General features: G+C 34.0%; 3 protein-coding genes across 8 annotated transcripts in view; 2 read left to right on the top strand and 1 right to left on the bottom strand.

The window, feature by feature from the left end:
- The window catches only part of LOC142349623 (uncharacterized), a 39,489-nt gene extending 28,853 nt beyond the window's left edge, over window positions 1–10,636 (bottom strand). Inside the window, exon 1 of the mRNA XM_075401314.1 lies at window positions 9,956–10,636. Within this exon, the coding sequence (XP_075257429.1) occupies window positions 9,956–10,148 (193 nt within the window). The 5' untranslated portion in view covers window positions 10,149–10,636. The remainder of the gene's footprint in view (window positions 1–9,955) is intronic.
- LOC142349618 (protein FRG1-like) overlaps window positions 1–18,717 on the top strand; it is a 281,897-nt gene that overhangs the window by 1,413 nt on the left and 261,767 nt on the right. The window lies entirely within an intron of this gene.
- Window positions 1–18,717, top strand: part of LOC142349620 (uncharacterized) — a 31,566-nt gene that overhangs the window by 7,297 nt on the left and 5,552 nt on the right. For 2 of the 5 annotated variants that reach the window (XM_075401309.1, XM_075401305.1), the window contains exon 1: window positions 1,853–2,090. The exons of 1 other annotated variant lie outside the window; for it this stretch is intronic. The gene's annotated coding sequence lies outside the window, so the exon portion shown is untranslated. Of the gene's footprint in view, window positions 1–1,852; window positions 2,091–18,717 lie in introns of those variants that run through there. 2 more of the 5 variants (XM_075401307.1, XM_075401306.1) reach the window with 2 other exon arrangements.

The following is an 18,717-nucleotide window of genomic DNA, read 5'->3' as shown; positions in this document are numbered from 1 at the left end:
TCTTGCAAAATTCTTTTAGAAGAAAGGTAATATTGCAAAATTCGTTGAGAAAAAAGGTAATCTTGCAAAATACTTTTAGAAAAAGTTTATCTTGCAAAATTCTTTCTGAAAAAGTTAATCTTGCAAAATTCTTTCAGAAAAAGTTAATCTTGCAAAATTCTTTTAGAAAAAAGGTAATATTGCAAAATTCGTTGAGAAAAAAGGTAATATTGCAAAATTCGTTGAGAAAAAAGGTAATCTTGCAAAATACTTTTAGAAAAAGTTAATCTTGCAATATTCTTTCAGAAAAAATTAATATTGCAATATTCTTTCAGAAAAAGTTAATCTCGCAAAATTCTTTTAGAAAAAAGGTAATATTGCAAAATTCGTTGAGAAAAAAGGAAATATTGCAAAATTCGTTGAGAAAAAAGTTAATCTTGCAATATTCTTTCAGAAAAAGTTAATCTCGCAAAATTCTTTTAGAAAAAAGGTAATATTGCAAAATTCGTTGAGAAAAAAGGAAATATTGCAAAATTCTTTGAGAAAAAAGGTAATCTTGCAAAATTCTTTCTGAAATTAATCTTGCAATATTCTTTCAGAAAAAGTTAATCTCGCAAAATTCTTTTAGAAAAAAGGTAATATTGCAAAATTCGTTGAGAAAAAAGGAAATATTGAAAAATTCGTTGAGAAAAAAGGTAATCTTGCAAAATTCTTTCTGAAAAAGTTAATCTTGCAATATTCTTTCAGAAAAAGTTAATCTCGCAAAATTCTTTTAGAAAAAAAGGTAATATTGCAAAATTCGTTGAGAAAAAAAGTAATATTGCAAAATTCGTTGAGAAAAAAGGTAATCTTGCAATATTCTTTCAGAAAAAGTTAATCTCGCAAAAATTCTTTTAGAAAAAAGGTAATATTGCAAAATTACTTCAGAAAACGTTAATTTTGCATAATTCTTTCAGAAAAAGTTAATCTTGCAAAATTTTTTCGGAAAAAAATTTAATCTCGCAAATTTCTCGCAGGATTTACTTTCGTTTTCGACTGGGGTTTCCACCCACATGGTTCCGGCTCGGAAAAAACCGACCTAAAAAAACCACTGTGTGAGCAAATTAATGCGCGGTTTTTCATTGATGTTTGCTCTATTTAGCTTTAGAAGAGGTGGAATTTGTTAATACTATTATTATTTAAAATTATATGGGCGTAAAAGTGTAACAATATCAACCTAAAATTGTATTCCAACCAAATCAAAAGGGAGATTCAAATTTTTGGCCACCCAACAAATATCTTTTCGGTCACATTTTTGGGTGAAATAGTTGATATAACATAATATATCAAAAGCATAATATTTCAGACAATAAATGAATTTAAAAAAATAACATTAAATATAAATATATCAAGTTTAATGCACCGAATTACCGAATAACCGACAGTCCAAAAGTGATTTGACAATTTTGCAGAAGAGATCTCCAAAACTTAAAATGAAGGCTCAAAATATTTATGTTTTCGAGATTGATCTTAGCTGATCGAATTCAATAATTGTTAGTTGAGCTTTTCATCAGAACGATAGATCTGTTTTCATGGCTTTGCTCAAGTTTTGATAATTTAGTTTTAGTAGCCAATTTTCGCTCTCAGTGTTTCCGGTCAAAAAATGATAGAGTTGGTCCAATTTCGGCCAGTTGAAGTTATCCACCGAATTTTATTTGGAAACTAACAGAGCTATGCTGGGACAGCTAACTAATGCCTTACTCATATCAAATAAACGTATCTACAATTCAGTAGGGAGAAAACTCTGTTTTATAATCACAATTTCAACACCCCCCCCCCCCCCCGGGGGCGAGCGTTCTGAATACCCCAGTTTCCTCTAACAGGCGCACTTTGAAATAGTGTTAACACAAAAGTGCCAGCAGCTATACTGCCGAAAGGAATCACAGTAAATAGTGTATTACACATTTTGGTATTACTCAACCATTGCGCATACTTCCTATAGTACATTATTATTACCAACTAAGTTAGTATTTATATACCCATATTTGATTACTTCATATCGAACCGGATTCAAGTTATTTCCGTCAAATTTGTTATATCTACAGTCAAACTAACTTAACTCAGAAAATAAGGTAAGTTTTCACAAACAAACTGGAATTTTCAAACAGAAAACACTCATTTATTTTGTATTAACACTACAAATTTTTTGTAAACCCTATATTTGAATAGAACAATATTGATGCAAACATTTTGCATATTGAACAAAACTATTAATCCCTATTTTTGGATACAAAGTAATTTTGGTTTATTTTTATAATTAGTTCAGCGGTTTTTCCTAATTTAAAGGTTGACTTATAAGACCTTACTCAGCCGAAAATTGTTATAAGACCGGGCTGGGCTCAAATAGCGTACGATAAAACTTAAGTTCGATTTTTGTCAACAACTGGACTTAAACTGCAATCAAATTTTGGACTTCAAAACGACACTGTTCTGCACATTATAGTTTAGCTAGGCCCAAAAAAAGATGCTGCACTTAACTTCGACCCAAAAATTGATGATGGAATGTACTTAAGATCAAAGTATTTATTGTTGTCCAAACAGTCAATAGATTAATAATTATCTCCCAATTTTTTTTAAAAAAAGTAAAAAAATGAATTAATCAAATTCTTTGTTAAAATCACTAAACGGTGAAAGGAATACTCTGACTCTTTCAGTGCGTGTTTCACTTAAAAAAAGTTTGCTTAAAAACACTGCAATCCTATTTTGGGTTGCTTATTTTAATAGCGACTGTCGAAATTTATACATACATAATATGAAAGAAGGCAACACACACCCTCTATAAATTTTATCAACCCAGTCAACACACTCATCAGCAATCAAAAGACATTGGCTGGACATAATTTGAGTCATATGCTTGTTCGTACAGTTCTCTTTAGCTGGTTATGTATTTTGCTGACTCTTCGTCATCACTTTTATTAGGTGTTAAACTCAATCCCTTTGACGTTTGTTTGTTGTGGTGGCTGCACTTCTTTGCACGATGGTTTAAGATTTCACAGTTGTTAAATTTCTTTTTTTTTGCTGAGCGAGTTTGACGGTGACTGTAGGTCAGCGCTGACCGCAATAGGCACAGATGCTAGTGAATTGGTATTGATTAGAGGCAGTTGCGTTGAGATTGCAACCTTGTCTTTGTTGTTGGTAATTTGTGGTGCGAATACAATTCTGGAATTTGTTAACTATATTCACTGGTTGATTATTGCTGTTCAGATTTTGTATAATCTTTTGTTGGTTTTGGGCTCCCATGTTCATGTGAATTGCTGTTTCTAATGCTTTAGTTGGTGACACGTTTTCTTGAGAAGATCTCTTTTTGTTTCTTAATCCAACATATTAGGGATGAATGTGTCGCTTATTAGTGTTGTTTCCTGGCCAACTAGACTGCAATTCTCCGTTTGTTTGATGAGTCGCCTGTAGGAGTTCTCAACAGATTCGCTTTTTGTTGTTTCGATGATAAAAAAACGCATCGGTTGTATGTTATATTGCGAGTTTTTATGAAAGAATTTTCCATGACACGCCATAATTCTTTCATCGGTTCCTTTTTAATAAGAAAATGTGGTTGCTCACTTTCGAAGATTGAGGACCTTCTGTACTAATGCAAAGATAGAGGAATGAAGTAGCCTTTTGATCGCAGTTATCCCATGGTTTGTCACCACAAAGAATGCCAATTTCATCAACCTTTTTGCATCTTTTCGGCCATGTTACCATCAGATTCTTGTTGCGAATTTTCCGGTATCGTGCATTTGCTTGTGTGTGGTGTTCTACTGAATTGTTGTATACAGGTTCTGGCGGATATATGACTTCGGGGGTAGTTCTTTTAGTAGAACTTCAAGTTGAATTCGTTCTTTCGCTAGCAACAAAAAAGGTTGGGTGTTTGTCGCTATCTCCCAGAAAGAAGAATTTTTCTAGTATCAACTGCTGACTGAGCCGTGTTCTACTGCCAAAGCTTGGATTGATTTGTTTGCGTCGCGTTCGACTCTCACTTAGTTAGAGCAGACGATTGAGTCGCAATTGCAAGTTAATTAAGTAAAACTCTGAGTTTTACTTTAGAATTTAGGAATTCGTGTCGCAAATGACCAGCTGATTTTCTGAGTTAGTTTTTGAAAAGCATTTCGTTATTTTTTTTATAACTGAGATTTAGCAGCAAAATTGAAAGAATGAAATTATATTCACAATTTAATCAAAACAGGAAGTTAGAATATGATTAGAAACTGAGCAGGCAACGAGACCGGAACTTAACATTTTTTTATCATGTGTACAGACAATTACCTGTATAAAATATGAACGAAATGGATATCAAATCAATTCTTACAACAATAATAAAAATAATTAAATACTGCCCTTAAAACTGAAGAAATTAAACTAAATGCTGTAATGGATATTGATATTAATATCCAGTCCGTATGACAAAATTTATTTTATTTATATTGCAGTGGTTTCTAAAACAAAATTATTGCCATTCAGTTCAGTTTGAACCGTTCCCATCTGATTGCCTTTTCGAAAATAATTTAGTTGACTAAGTTTTGGAATGTTGTGCCGATTAACGGACGAAGTAGTTTTGATAATGTTACTTTCTGCGTTCAAGGGAATCAATTTATCCAGAGATTTTTCGTTTTTTTTCTTCAATTTTTTGGTATTAGCAGAAAATGCGAAAGAATCAACGTTATCGGTTCATTTTTGTTTTCTGAACCTGCCTCAGTCCGATTTGAATTCTCGAGTAGTTTTATTTTTTGCTGAAATTGTTGGGCACCATATTTGAAAGTTTGAAGTTCTTATTGTTTTATTTACGTAGATATTGTTAATGCTTTTTGTAAAATTTATAGGAATATTAGTCAATTAAAAATTATAACTGTAATTTTATACCTTGAAACATATAGCGAATCAAAAAAAGTGCGGAATCAATAAATTTTTCCTAGTAACGCACAAAATTTAAGGAATTTTTTAGCATTAGAAGTGACTTAGTTTTTATCGTGTCAACTTTGTTTTCTACAGCAAGCTGTTCCCCAGTCGACTTGCGAGATTGTTGCAAAATCTCGAAAGACGATACATCGTGTTGATAGATTTTCTTCGTTTATCATGCAAGATCATTCAAGAAAGACATTCATTATGCAAATATGCAAACAATTAGAACATTTTCTAGCATGATCATCATGTGACAAGACCGCTGTGTCTAATGCATTGTTCTTCATGGCAAAATTTCAGAACCAATAAAAGATCTGCGCGCTCTGTGCAAATTTCAAGTTGCAAAAAATCAACAGAAGTAAATGTTTTCTTAGAAATATGAATTGTGAAATGTGAAAAGTTATTTGCAATAAAACACGAAATTTGCAAGAAAAAGCATTGTTTAGTGAATACAACTCAAATTGAATATTAAATATAATTAAATAAACCGAAATTAAATATAGTGCGTCTAAAAAACACTAATAAAAAATCAGCTGGGCCGGTACGAAGTTGCCAAAATATTGCTCCATAATCATTTGTCTTACAAGATCTTGCACGATAACCAATGTAGTAAGCAACTTGTTTATCAACTCATCTAAACTGGTGAAATGTTGTTTCATTGCAAATTATTGTAATATACTATTACAGTTACAAGTTGTTAGTAATAACCTGAGATTTGTTTTCAATATTTGTAATTTCTGCTAGGGTCATCACTATCAGATAAAAACGATAATTTTGTTTTCGTTTTTCCCAAATTTTGACAATTTTTGGTTGTTCCTAATTTTTCATCCATATGGTATCTTCTCATTTTCGTTTGTTCTTTTTTATGATCGTTGCGATGCACTTCGACGAGAATCAACGGAATCTTATCATTTTGTATTAATTTGCGACTCCGGAAGAACAAATTGCAAAACTGAAAAATCAAAACGAGCAGCCTCAAGAAAAACTCCATTATTTGACAAGTTGCAAAAAATTTACTTGTTAAGGTCAGGAATTTAATTTGCTGTAATAAATTCAGTATCAATCTGAGAGTCGATTTTTATCAGAAGCCCTGAGTTGGGCTTCGATTTGTGCTGGAAAATCTGTTTATAATTATTTTAAATTGATTTTAACAGCTGGGCCCCAATTTATAACATACAGACAAAATAGATTGCTGAAAATAACTTCAATTCGGGCAGCTGATATTTACCCAATTACACATAAAATTTCAACAAAACATCGAACTTGTTTAACTTCATTCGAGCAAACAGGCAAAATTTTGGGTCGTAGATCTTATACTCAAACTAGGCGGCATAATTCTTTCCTGGTCGGGCCTGAATTTGTTCAGCCGTGAAGTACATTTGTTATTCTAGATTTTGTTTGCTTCGTTGATCATACATACATATATATCCAAACTAACATTTTGCTCACGCACAAATTTCGCCATACGGGACCATAACGGTACGTGTGTTCAGTCCCATAAATTAGCCTTCGGTATATAGAGTTCAATTTCATTGCTGAAGTATTTGTTGCCTCCTATTAGCCTCAATTTAATATTTATTAACTTCATCTATTATTTATAACTTATAAGCTCATTTCACAATTTTGACCTAATCACTTATCGTTACTTTATACCGAATTTATCGACAATCGAAACGTAAGTTGAATATCTTCAAAACTGTGGCATATTTTTCACAATTTTCTTTCGAACAATTTCGTAATGTCGTTTTAACTGAAAATATCCAAAAAAGTCAAATTTTTAATCCTTATTTAATTTTCTAAAATTTATTTTTTGAAATATGTGTGAGATGTAAGATTTAATCTCCTTACCTCCTAGAAAGAATTCCCATTGCCCATTAAACAAAAGCACCTGTTGTATCTACAATAGTTGGATCTATCCCACAATCTTAGTAGGTGTACAAGTTTTACACCCCAGACTCACCTGCTAGACTACATAGTATCGTGCTTTATAACAACACATACTTTATAATGAGGAGAAACCAAGGGGGTGGGTCCCGACATAAAATAGATCCAAACAAATTCAACAGATAATATAGAAGAATGACAAGTGGCAACATTCAGTATAGAGATTACTTTTAATATTACACAATAATAGTTGTCTTTTTCATATAAAACATTTTTCAGGTTTCTTTTTTAAAGAAGAGTAGCAAAAACCTCATTGCTGCAATACATAATCCAGACCAATTTGGGATGAGAAATGGTAATATATGATTTAAGAATATTTCAATTTGATAGCAAAGATGTTTTTCAAAAGAAGCAAATGCCAATGGAACACGTTTTTGGATAACTTTTTAACATTTCATTATATTTGTTTGCTTTCGTAGAGCACTAACACAACCTTTTTAAGATTACTCAAATTACAAAAAAAAAATCCGACAGAAATCAGACAGAAGCAAAAATCTTTCTTCAGACTCAAAACAGACAGAAATCTGTTCAGCTCAGAGTTTCCGTTTTTTATGATTTTTCAGATACTCTTCTTTTTGCTTTTTCAGGCATATTTATCCGTCAATGCCACTAGCAGTTGACTTTTAAATTGAAAAGTCTTGTGTATCTCAAAATTTTGTTATACAGTGAACTGGGGAATTGTTTTCAATTTTTTATATAGATATGTTTTAAACTACTTCTATCAGTTTAGTTTTTCAATTTATAAAAAGTATGAACATCAATATGTAAAATTGTGATTTTCATTTATTTCTGTTGTATGTAAAACTTAATAGACACCTCTATGTCAGGCATATTAGCAAATTGTCCGCACATAAAATTGATAACACTTTTTTTGATGGAGAAAAAGCTGTTCAAATGTTTTGACATCCCCTGCTTTCTAAAAAATCCAAAATAGTTGATCACCAGTAATTGTTACCGAGCAAAAAGTGTACACATTAGATGCCTACAAAAAGATGAACTTGGTTCAATTACTCTTGTTTTTAGCAAAACAATGGCAAATGATAGAGATATTTGAATTGATTGTCCCAGATATGGCGGCCCAAAGGAAATTTAGTATACCGTTCCTCTGTGTTTGTGGACGTAGTTCTTAGTTCAAATGTCGCTCAACAATTTTGTTTTAGTCTTTTCATCAAATGACTCTTTATCACGATCGATCAAGTGGTATACTACTTAATTCAGTCAACTAACATAGCTCGGTTCAATTGGCTTTTGTTAAGAGTCTTAGTTTCTATGATGAACCTTTCAGCCCCTATTAACTATTTATTTTACATTTATTGCGCCAACAGGTTTTAGGCTTATGTTTTTGCCTTTAATTTAATTCTTTATCAGACGCAAGTGCCATACATCAAAAGATCCCGCAATGTGTTGTTTGTAACAAATCAAGATATATATATATATATATATATATATATATATATGATTACGAATTTTGTAGCGTGTGTGTTTTTTGTTTATGTTCCCCCAAATGGAGTGATTTATATTGTTTGCAAGCAATTGAACTGATCACATTCCTTCTTCTTAATGGTTTTGTAATGACGACTTCAAGAAAAACAGTATCTTTTGCTAACAGAACTCTTCTGCATGTATATTTCAAAGGGACTAGTAATTTTTACCGTTTTTTAATTAATTTAAACGTAGACTAAAATTTTTGTGCACATAGTGCTAATTTGTTTTAATCGAATTTTTTCTACCTAACTTATTTTGAATGAAATCGATGGATATCTCATCTCATTTGTTCCTATTAAAAATAATTTACGTTTAGTATAACTTTCTTTTTACGATTTGCCAAGGAGTAATGGTGATCCTTTTTCTTAAATCGGTGACCTCCATATTAGAGGTTGCTGCGTGAGGAAGTCAAAAGCTGCATATAAACAGTAGTGTTGAGTTCAATCTGATTAGCCAAAATGGAAAGCAAAGAGTTGTTTTGAGAGGGGTTTTCGTTCCCTCATTATTCTGAGAGAGCCAGAAATGCAATTTTGAAAAATTTTGGATAAGCGAGTGAATTTTTTGATCACGAACTGCTTTTTCAAAGTAGTTTTTTTCTAGGCTCGACTCAACCTTATTGAATAAAATTGTGTTTTGTTAAAAAAACTATTATTTGTACATTTGAGGATCTTTTCTCTATCTGACAAAAATATTGGACCTTTTGTCGCAATTTGGCCTGTTTTTGTCATTTCGCCCTATTGAACAATTTTTCAGCAGTTTTTCTTATGTTTTCCTTTTTTATAATATCTTGAGAAATTTTTGAGTTGAACTATATTAGTGGTTTAGCCGATCTTTCTATGAAGTAGACTTTAGTTTTCAGTTCTGTTTATTAAAAAACCGGGGCAGTTTTAATCAAATTTTGACATCTTTTTGTCTCTTTTCTGAGTGCTTTGCCTTTAATAAAGCTTTTGTTTACAGCTGTTCTTTCTTAAACTTATTTATATCGTTTCTTTGGCTGGAAGTGGGTAGTCCACTGATCAAGCAGAAGTATCTTCTTTTGTTAAAAGTTTCCCTGAATAATAATCGAGAGGTAACCTTTTAACTCTAGTTCAGAGTTTTGTAACAATTTGTTTCTTCCCTTTTCCTCTGTTTTCTCTGTGTCTATAGTTACTCTTGATTTTTTAAATATTAAATAGTAGTTAGTTAATGAATGAAAACTATAGGTTTGCATTTTTTTAGCCAGTAGTGCTTTTGGTGGCGCATGTTGCGAAGAAATTTTATCATATGTATTTCTATATATCATTTTTGGCCTTTCTCGTGTTACTTCTCTGTCATTGCTTCAAAATGATTAGTAGAATTACTTAGTTGGCTCAATGTTTTTTCATTGAGTGATTGGCGGTGGCCTAAAGAATTGTATACTGCGAGCCGGTTCTGTAGTCTTCGGGGTTTGTTTTTTGTTTAACAAATAAGTTCAATATGTTCGAGTTTTGAACTGACAGATTAAATAGCATTTTTGAACTGACACTTCTGAACTGGTAGATAAAAAAAACAGAGCCAACTAAGTATGCTGCCTACTAATATTATCATATGTTTATCAATTAAGACTTTTTTGTACCATAACATTTAAGGGACTAACTTCTGTTCATATCCCGGATATTCCTGGGAAGGTCTTTGAAAGCGGCCGAAGAATCAGTTTCGTCGAATCCACTTGGCGTGTTTGCAGTCATGGGTGAAGAATCCAAAGATATGTTGCTTGTATTTAATCCACTCAGATCAATGCGCGGCACGCGCGGGTTCGAGCCCGATCCGGGCCCTCCGCCGTCCGCCATAAAGCTGTTTCAAATCAAAATTCGAAGCAAAATGTTTTCAAAATTTGTAATCGATAATTAAGTTATATAAGGGATAATTTTCAAATATTTAGTCTAATTTCTCTTTCGAACTCAATTTTTTTGGAACAAGTTTGGTAGGAAAGTGTGAGAAATTTATGCATGCAAATTTGTTTTTGAGAATTTGATTATATTTAAAACTTCAAGTTTTGAAAAATCGCCCAATTTTAAGCTGTAAATAACGTTTAAGTTTTCAATTTTTGAGAAATAGCTTGAAGAAAGCTATGCGTACTTAAGACTTGTCTGAATGAAAAACAATAGGAGGTTCGAAACAATACAAGAAGGTAAAAATTATAAGCTGTGTTCTGCTAATACGAAAACAGAGCCATCAATTTTTGGCTGATTAAATCGAAAATTAACTTTCATTATCTGGTGTATATTATTGGATATTTTTGTTCACCAAAACTAACAAAAATGTGCACGAACAATTAACTGAAACGTCGATTATCAAAAACACGCTGTTTAAAAATATCACACATGTGAACGAATATATGAAAAACTTTGTGTTATGTAATTACTTGATAAAGTCAAAACGCATATGTACGTGTTAGTAATATAGTTGAATGTTTTTGTAATAAAAATTACGCAAGTTTAAGAGAACGATATTGTTTTCCAATCTTTATAACAAACAATTATAAAAACAGACTTGAAAGCATTATAGTTAGATTTAAAACACTTCAATCTCGAAAAAGAGCTTTTTCATGTTCTAGAAAGTTGCTTCAAAATGCTACGAAAAAGCTTCAAAAATCTCGAACTGCCTTCGAGGTCAGCGATTGTTTTCCTTAATGCAAAAAATAAAATTTGTATTTGTTTTAAAATTTTCTCTTCAAACGCATCAAAATTTACTAAAAAGTGGCCTTCTGGCGCTTTTAGTGATATGGAATTTAACTTTTTCGACATAACTCAAAAAACTCAAAGTACTCTGTCTGATCGCAGCCTGCAGTCAAATATTCGATAGCCTCCTCCAGATCTTTTTATAAGAACAAAAACAATTGACCCTTTTATCGCATCAAGAAAATTCAAGCACAAGCACAAGCAAAATATAATCTGCTAAAACTAATTTTTATGAAAATAAAGATAATTTTGAAATGTTCACTGTATAATAATATGAGGGGATAGAAAGAGTTCTGTGCAACACTGCTTCAATACTGTACTTCATGACAATATTTTTGTTGCAATTGTTTTTCAAAAAAATCTGATCGCTGAAGTTTGATTCTCAATTAATCTTTTTAAAAAAATTATGTTAAATTGTAAATCAAAACATTTTTCAAATTAACTAAAAAAGCTTGAGCTTAAGTCTTTTACCAGTCTGCTCTGCGCGCACCTCTGAAATCTTGAAAAATTTTGGTTTTCTTTCTTGCAATTTTCATTTATCTAATAATAATTTGAACACTAATTTTTCGGTGTTTTATTTTAATCCGTGAAAAATTTGAGCAGGTATTTTAATGCAAGAAGCAAAAAATGTTATTCAAATTGAAAACACAAAAAAATTCAGCTCTTCGTTTTACAATTTATACAAGTACCAGACGTGCAATCCAACATTCGGTCACGCCTTCCTGAAAGTGTTTAACTATACTTCTGTTTGGTGACAGTGATGCAGGGAAAAATCACTACTGGGGACCGAGAAGCAAACCGATGAGCCCGAGCCGTTGCCAAATAAAATAAAAAATAGGGCCAACAAAACGAAGAAGAACATGAAGAAGAAGAAAAAGAAGAAGAAAAAGAAGGGTTCATCTGAGAGGGCAAATGAAAAAAATAGTGGAGAAAAAAACAAAGTATGAAGCCATCTGTCATTTTCAACAAAACGCAAGCTGATTAGACGTGACTGCTTGGAGAATGATGTCACCTAAGACGAGTAATGGGCTTGGAAGCCTCTGTAGGAAAAATTTTGCGTGTGAACACCTTGACAGTGATGATCACTACTTGAGAACAGGAGCTGCTCACAATGCTGCAAGCAGTTCGAAACGCAATTCAGAGACTTCATGCAGTGTTTTTGTCTTCATTGGTCTCCCAATGTTCTATGAAAGCTTTGTCTTACAGCAGATTGTCAGTACATTTTAAACAAAAACGCTGCTGATCTTTCTTGAGAACACAACACTGAAACATAAGAGACCTAATTTTTCAGTGGTACCAGCGTAGAAAGTTGACTTCGAAATAAGACACAGGGGAAGAAAGTCCTACTTCTTTGCTATCACTTCAAAATTTTTGAATACTGCAGCATGAAGGAGACAGCATTAAGCAGCAAGCGTGGTGAAAAAAAGCACCAACATGGCTTGCAACAGAAACCGAGAAGGGCGTAAAGTTGTTGCCATTGGACCGGACTTTGACTACATGAAGACTGCCTTGAGAATCTTTCCAAGTGGCAGAGAATCCAAAAATCATATAGCGAAACCCATTGATCATAGAGTTCTCACACTCCGTTCCTAATCAGTCAGTGGTCAGAAACCAAAACAGAGAAGAATTTATACTGTTGGTTGGGCTCTCTGTGACGGGATCTCGGGCAGATTCTTTTTCAATCTAAACTCAAAAACGTACTGACTATTCTACAAAATTTCTCTGCGTCTCAGAATGCAATGACGGCCCATGTTCATCTTCCAGTGAGGAAACGGTGGCTTTAAACTTCTAAGGGGGCTTAATTTAAAGTAGATTGGAATAAGGGTTCGTTTTACTTTCGCAGCTACTACATAGAGTTCACAACGATTTTCAACGGCGTAAGACTAGCAATAGCAAAAACATGGTATGAAGAAGTAGTTCATCTGAATCAACATTTTGTTGTCAGGAAAGCTACATAGATAGTAATGGAACGCAAGAAGGTATGCATTTTGTGCTTGTTGGCCAGCTCAAACAAATTATACGCTAGGATGATAACAATTTTGTGCTTAAGAGAAGCACAAAAAATTAATTCCCAGCAGAGAACACTTAATAATCGAAAACTACACTTTCACTAACCGGTTTTTTGTTTTCAATTGCGTAGTCTGCACGAGGAAGAGAGAGGGTTAGGTCAACAAAACTAAATCCAAAGAGCTGGAAGTAAGAATTGTTAAATAATCTAATCAAAATACGGGGCGTAGAGACCAATATCACGGAAGGTGATTGCTGTATGGGATATGGTTTTCAATGTGTCGGAAATGAGCCAAAAATGATAACACAAAAACGACTGACCTACTGATAAAACTGCAAAATACCTTTAAAAAACTCCAACACGTGGTCAAAGAAAGATGAAAAAAAAAGAAAGACAGGTCACAAAGTGATGATGTGATTGATCAGAAAGTAACATTGGCACAAAGAAAGGGAACGTTTAAAAATTTTTTGCATCTTTACTTTGAAGTCTGAACTCATCTTGTTGGCTGAGGGCGCCTATGTCGTATTGAAGGCTGGGACTCAAGATATGTCGAATTGAAGGCGTAAGTTGGGACTCAATAGTCAAGCTGACGAATGCAAATCACAATGTGTGCCAAGAGGTTTGAGAAAAAGTGGAAGGACTGAACTATATTGAAGCTTTTGCTCCCAAATGCAGAATGAAAATGAGTGTGTTTCAGACTTCAGCAAGCGAGGGGTTCCTGCATTCCACCTTGAAAAGTATTGCTCTTGGAACATTCTCAAAAATTTGTCGACAGATGCATGTTGCCGCTGCTCAAGAATCTCAGCGGAACCAAATATTACAGCCTGGTTATCGAGCATAACGCTGCCATGGTTTTTCACTTAATCTGATTGCCTAAAGATCTCATAGAAACAATTAGTTGCTCGGACGTTTAAAGGACCGCAACTTTAATTTTTACTGAACTTAACAATAAATTTATTGATGAACTATTTTCAATCTCGTGCCGGAGCTGGCAAGGTTTCAGACTGTGTCAAAAATGTTGCTAACTTTTTTGTCGAAGAACATCAAATAACTTAGAAATCACACGATCTTAAGATATATTAGACTTAAGTTGTTTAAGAATCAGTTTATATTCTAGTAATAAAGCCGACTGTTCTTTGTTACAGTTTCTAATGGTTCTAAATACATAATAATTGCAGTTTTCAAACCATTTGGATAAATTGGATAACCACGTAAATATCTTTTATATTATCGTTGTCACTTGATTAAGATTGGTTAAACATGTAAAGTGGTTTAGGTCAACATTTACATCTTAAATGTCAAATTAGTGCAATATTTGTCTTTGTTGACATAAGCGCAGATGGTTAATACGTAGCACTGAATGCCTCAAAATTTTGCATCTGTTGAGAAACACATAAAGTATCACAAAATAGACAATTTAAGAAGTTTAAATAAAAATGATAAAATATCATAAAATGCCAATTTTGCGCCTCACAAACGCTCGTGTGTATGATGGCATAATGTTCGTTGGGTCCATAGATAGCTTACAAGTTGCCTTAACCGTGTGCTATAGCCTCGGGTTGCTCAGGTTTTCCCTCCCAAAATCGAGGGGTGGGGTGTACAAACTGTCAGTCCCAACTTTTAAATTTTTTCAGTTTCCAAAGTTTTTTCTTAATGTCTGATAGCTCTTGTTGCTGATAACATTGACTGGCCCGTTCAACTCTCCATATGCCATTTTGACCCGCGCTGATCGCATTTCATCGTCATTGCCAGTAAAGATTTTTAATGATTCGTCCCAGCTTGTACTCACTGCGTTTGAAAGAGTCATCTACTAACCTTACTAATTCGTCTTCTTTCAGGTTTCACACCTTTTCTTTTTGAACACATATAATCTGTGGTTCCATTATGGAAGCTATTCGCGATTCCATTTATTCCAGATCTTGACGGCGTAAGATTGAGCCATTTTTAATGAAACTCTCTGATCATGATAGTGGTAATTGGATGGCAAACGGGTCCACTCTGGTTCTCCTTAGCATAAAATGATTAGGCGTGAGTGCTGTTGGGTCTTTAGGATTGTCGGTTATTGCGCTCAGGGGTCGTGAGTTGAGAGTTTGCTCTACAGGACACCTTGTAGTGCTGAGTACCTTGTCGGTGAGGCTTCGGTTTCCAATGTTGTTTGCGGGCACTTTTTCAGCCTGCTCCGATGATGATCTTTTCTTGCTTAAAGCCATCAACCAATCCGTAGCAATGTCTGACTTCTCGTTTCGCATAAGTCCTGTAATAATTGAATCTACTTTGTTCCTAGCTGTTTCAGTTTTTTCACACAAGGCTTGATTGCGGGAGTCGTCTAAATTTTCTGATCCCAACTCCTCTTCCAATTTTCTCGCATCGCTATAAAATGATAAATATTTTGTCGTCATTATGTAATGTCTTTTTGATTGTTGAAAACGTATTTGCAATTCTCTTTAGTTTCTACAAAATTTGGTTTATGTTCAACTAATCATTTGAGTGTCTTCTTTTCTTCTCCTTGCTTTCGTTTGGTGTCGGCATCGGAACTCTCAATATACTTTGGCTTCAGGAATGGTCTCTGTTACTGTCAGTTTTCCCCGGTTTCATCGTAAATCTCAAAGAAGCATCAATTTGCTCTTCCGGCAGACACTGTTTTGTTGAGTGCTATGTGGTATTTTTTACTTCAGCAATATGTCTGTCAATTGTTTTGAACAATTCAGCTTACTCACTTTGTTGTCTCTTAAGTTGGCCTGATATCTTGTAGTCAGTCCTTTTCCAATGTCTCTCGGGTTTCTTTCCAGCCATCGTAGGGAGTCACCAAATTGAGTTGGAAATTCGTTGTTGTTTGTGTGTTTGTCCGGGTCGGTGAACCAAATGTTGCAGCTGCTCAAGAATCTAAGCGGAACCGAAAAATCATAGCCTGATTATCGAGTTATACGCCAGCCTGCTTCCTCATTGAATTTGATTGCCTAATGTTCTCTAAGAAACAGATAGTCGCTTGGACGTTTGGGGTACTGCGGTTTTAATTTTGATTCATGTTGAGAATATCTTTGTTATATTCAAGCTCGCGCTGAAGTTTGTAAAGCGTCAGCCAGCGTTAGTAATGATGCTAACTTCCTGTCAAGCAAGCTCAACTAACCTCAAAATTACAAGATTTTAAGTTCTAGCAAGTTTAGGATATCAGAATTAAGTTGTTGAAGAATCAATTAACAGTCTAATATGATAGCCGGCTGATCATTTTAAGAGTTTATAATGGTTCCAAATACAATATGATTGCACTCTTCGAACAATTGGGTTAAAGTAAATAAATTAAATATCATTGGTAACATCACTGTTTATGATAGGTTAATCAAGAAAATTGATATAGGTCAATGTTTACATAGTATATGTCAAGCTTCTGCAAAATTTGTTGTTGTTGACTTAAGCACGCATGGATATTAGGTTGTACTGAATGCCTCTAATTTATGTTATTAGACTTTTAATGAACATGTAAAATGTCATGAAAGCTCTTTAAGAAAATTAACAAAAAATTCCAAGGTATCAAAAAAATGCCAAGTTTGTACCATATAAGTGGTAGTAGGCACACTTGTGGTTATGATGCCATAACATTCGTTGGGTTGATGGATAGCTTAGGGGTTACTCTAACCTTGTACTATATCCTGGGTTTGCTCAAGTATTCCGTTCCCAAAATCGGATGTGTACAAATTTTTGTTCCCTTCTTGTAAAATTTTTCAGTCGCTGTCTGATGGCTGTTGTAGCTGATTTAGAGTGACGGCAAGAATGACAAAATTAGAAAAACTGAGAAGGTTGATTAAAATAACCAGTTTTCGCAGTGACGCAGGCAGCTGGAAAGTAGTACAATGAACACACAGTTTTCCCACTGAGACTGGATTCTCATGAAACAGAGCCGATCATTGATTTTTCGCGAGAATGGAAACATAGGGTCAGAGCTTTAAAGTAAACTGAGTTTTCGACATTATTGATATCATCGACTCTGTATTCGAGAAACACTGCAGTTGTCTCTGACAAATACAGGCAATAGAAGCTGCTTTCAACATGTATGATAGAAGCAGTAGATAATGTTCCGGGCTGGATGGGAAAATTTACGCAATCTTGAGCCAAGAATTTCCCAATCTTCTTTTGATCTTCTGTTCAACGGCAAAACAGTTGGGAACAAAGATTATGTTCACAGTCGGAATATGCTCCAAACATATTACTTAACCCACAAATGAGTACTGACAGTCCAGAAATCAATTAACAGTCTAATATGATAGCCGGCTGATCATTTTAAGAGTTTATAATGGTTCCAAATACAATATGATTGCACTCTTCAAACAATTGGGTTAAAGTAAATAAATTAAATATCATTGGTAACATCACTGTTTATGATAGGTTAATCAAGAAAATTGATATAAGTCAATGTTTACATAGTATATGTCAAGCTTCTGCAAAATTTGTTTTTGTTGACTTAAGCACGCATGGATATTAGGTTGTACTGAATGCCTCTAGTTTATGTTATTAGACTTTTAATGAACATGTAAAATGTCATGAAAGCTCTTTAAGAAAATTAACAATAAATTCCAAGGTATCAAAAAAATGCCAAGTTTGTACCATATAAGTGGTAGTAGGCACACTTGTGGTTATGATGCCATAACATTCGTTGGGTCGATGGATAGCTTAGGGGTTACTCTAACCTTGTACTATATCCTGGGTTTGCTCAAGTATTCCGTTCCCAAAATCGGATGTGTACAAATTTTTGTTCCCTTCTTGTAAAATTTTTCAGTCGCTGTCTGATGGCTGTTGTAGCTGATTTAGAGTGACGGCAAGAATGACAAAATTAGAAAAACTGAGAAGGTTGATTAAAATAACCAGTTTTCGCAGTGACGCAGGCAGCTGGAAAATAGTACAATGAACACACAGTTTTCCCACTGAGACTGGATTCTCATGAAACAGAGCCGATCATTGATTTTTCGCGAGAATGGAAACATAGGGTCAGAGCTTTAAAGTAAACTGAGTTTTCGACATTATTGATATCATCGACTCTGTATTCGAGAAACACTGCAGTTGTCTCTGACAAATACAGGCAATAGAAGCTGCTTTCAACATGTATGATAGAAGCAGTAGATAATGTTCCGGGCTGGATGGGAAAATTTACGCAATCTTGAGCCAAGAATTTCCCAATCTTCTTTTGATCTTCTGTTCAACGGCAAAACAGTTGGGAACAAAGATTATGTTCACAGTCGGAATATGCTCCAAACATATTACTTAACCCACAAATGAGTACTGACAGTCCAGAAATTGACTTCTACGTTGTTGGCAAAGCAAAAAACAGCTATTACCTACTTATTTTTAAACCACATTTTTTACTCTTTTATCAATAAACTGGTCCGTGCGTGCAGACGACAGAGATTGAACAAAATTTTATCAATCAAACCCGAATTTTCTGCGTTTTTAAGCCAAATTGATTCTAAATTGAGCATTTCTGTTTGTATCCCCTCCCCCGCTTAGTGGGTGCATCTTACTTTCACCCCTAGACGTACGTGCCATATTGTTGCATAATGGTTTACTCTGTAGTGACAGGTGCTCTGCAACTGGTGGTAGAATAAGTTACTGGTGTTGGGGGCACAAATTGAAAAAATCCTGTCTATTTAATGGGTAAGCGTTTGTTGCAGAGAACTGATA

The sequence above is a fragment of the Convolutriloba macropyga genome, chromosome 11 (genome assembly GCF_964194025.1).
Source record: "Convolutriloba macropyga chromosome 11, txConMacr16.3, whole genome shotgun sequence".
NCBI lineage: Eukaryota > Metazoa > Xenacoelomorpha > Acoela > Convolutidae > Convolutriloba > Convolutriloba macropyga.
This window is presented reverse-complemented; position numbering and strand designations above follow the sequence as displayed.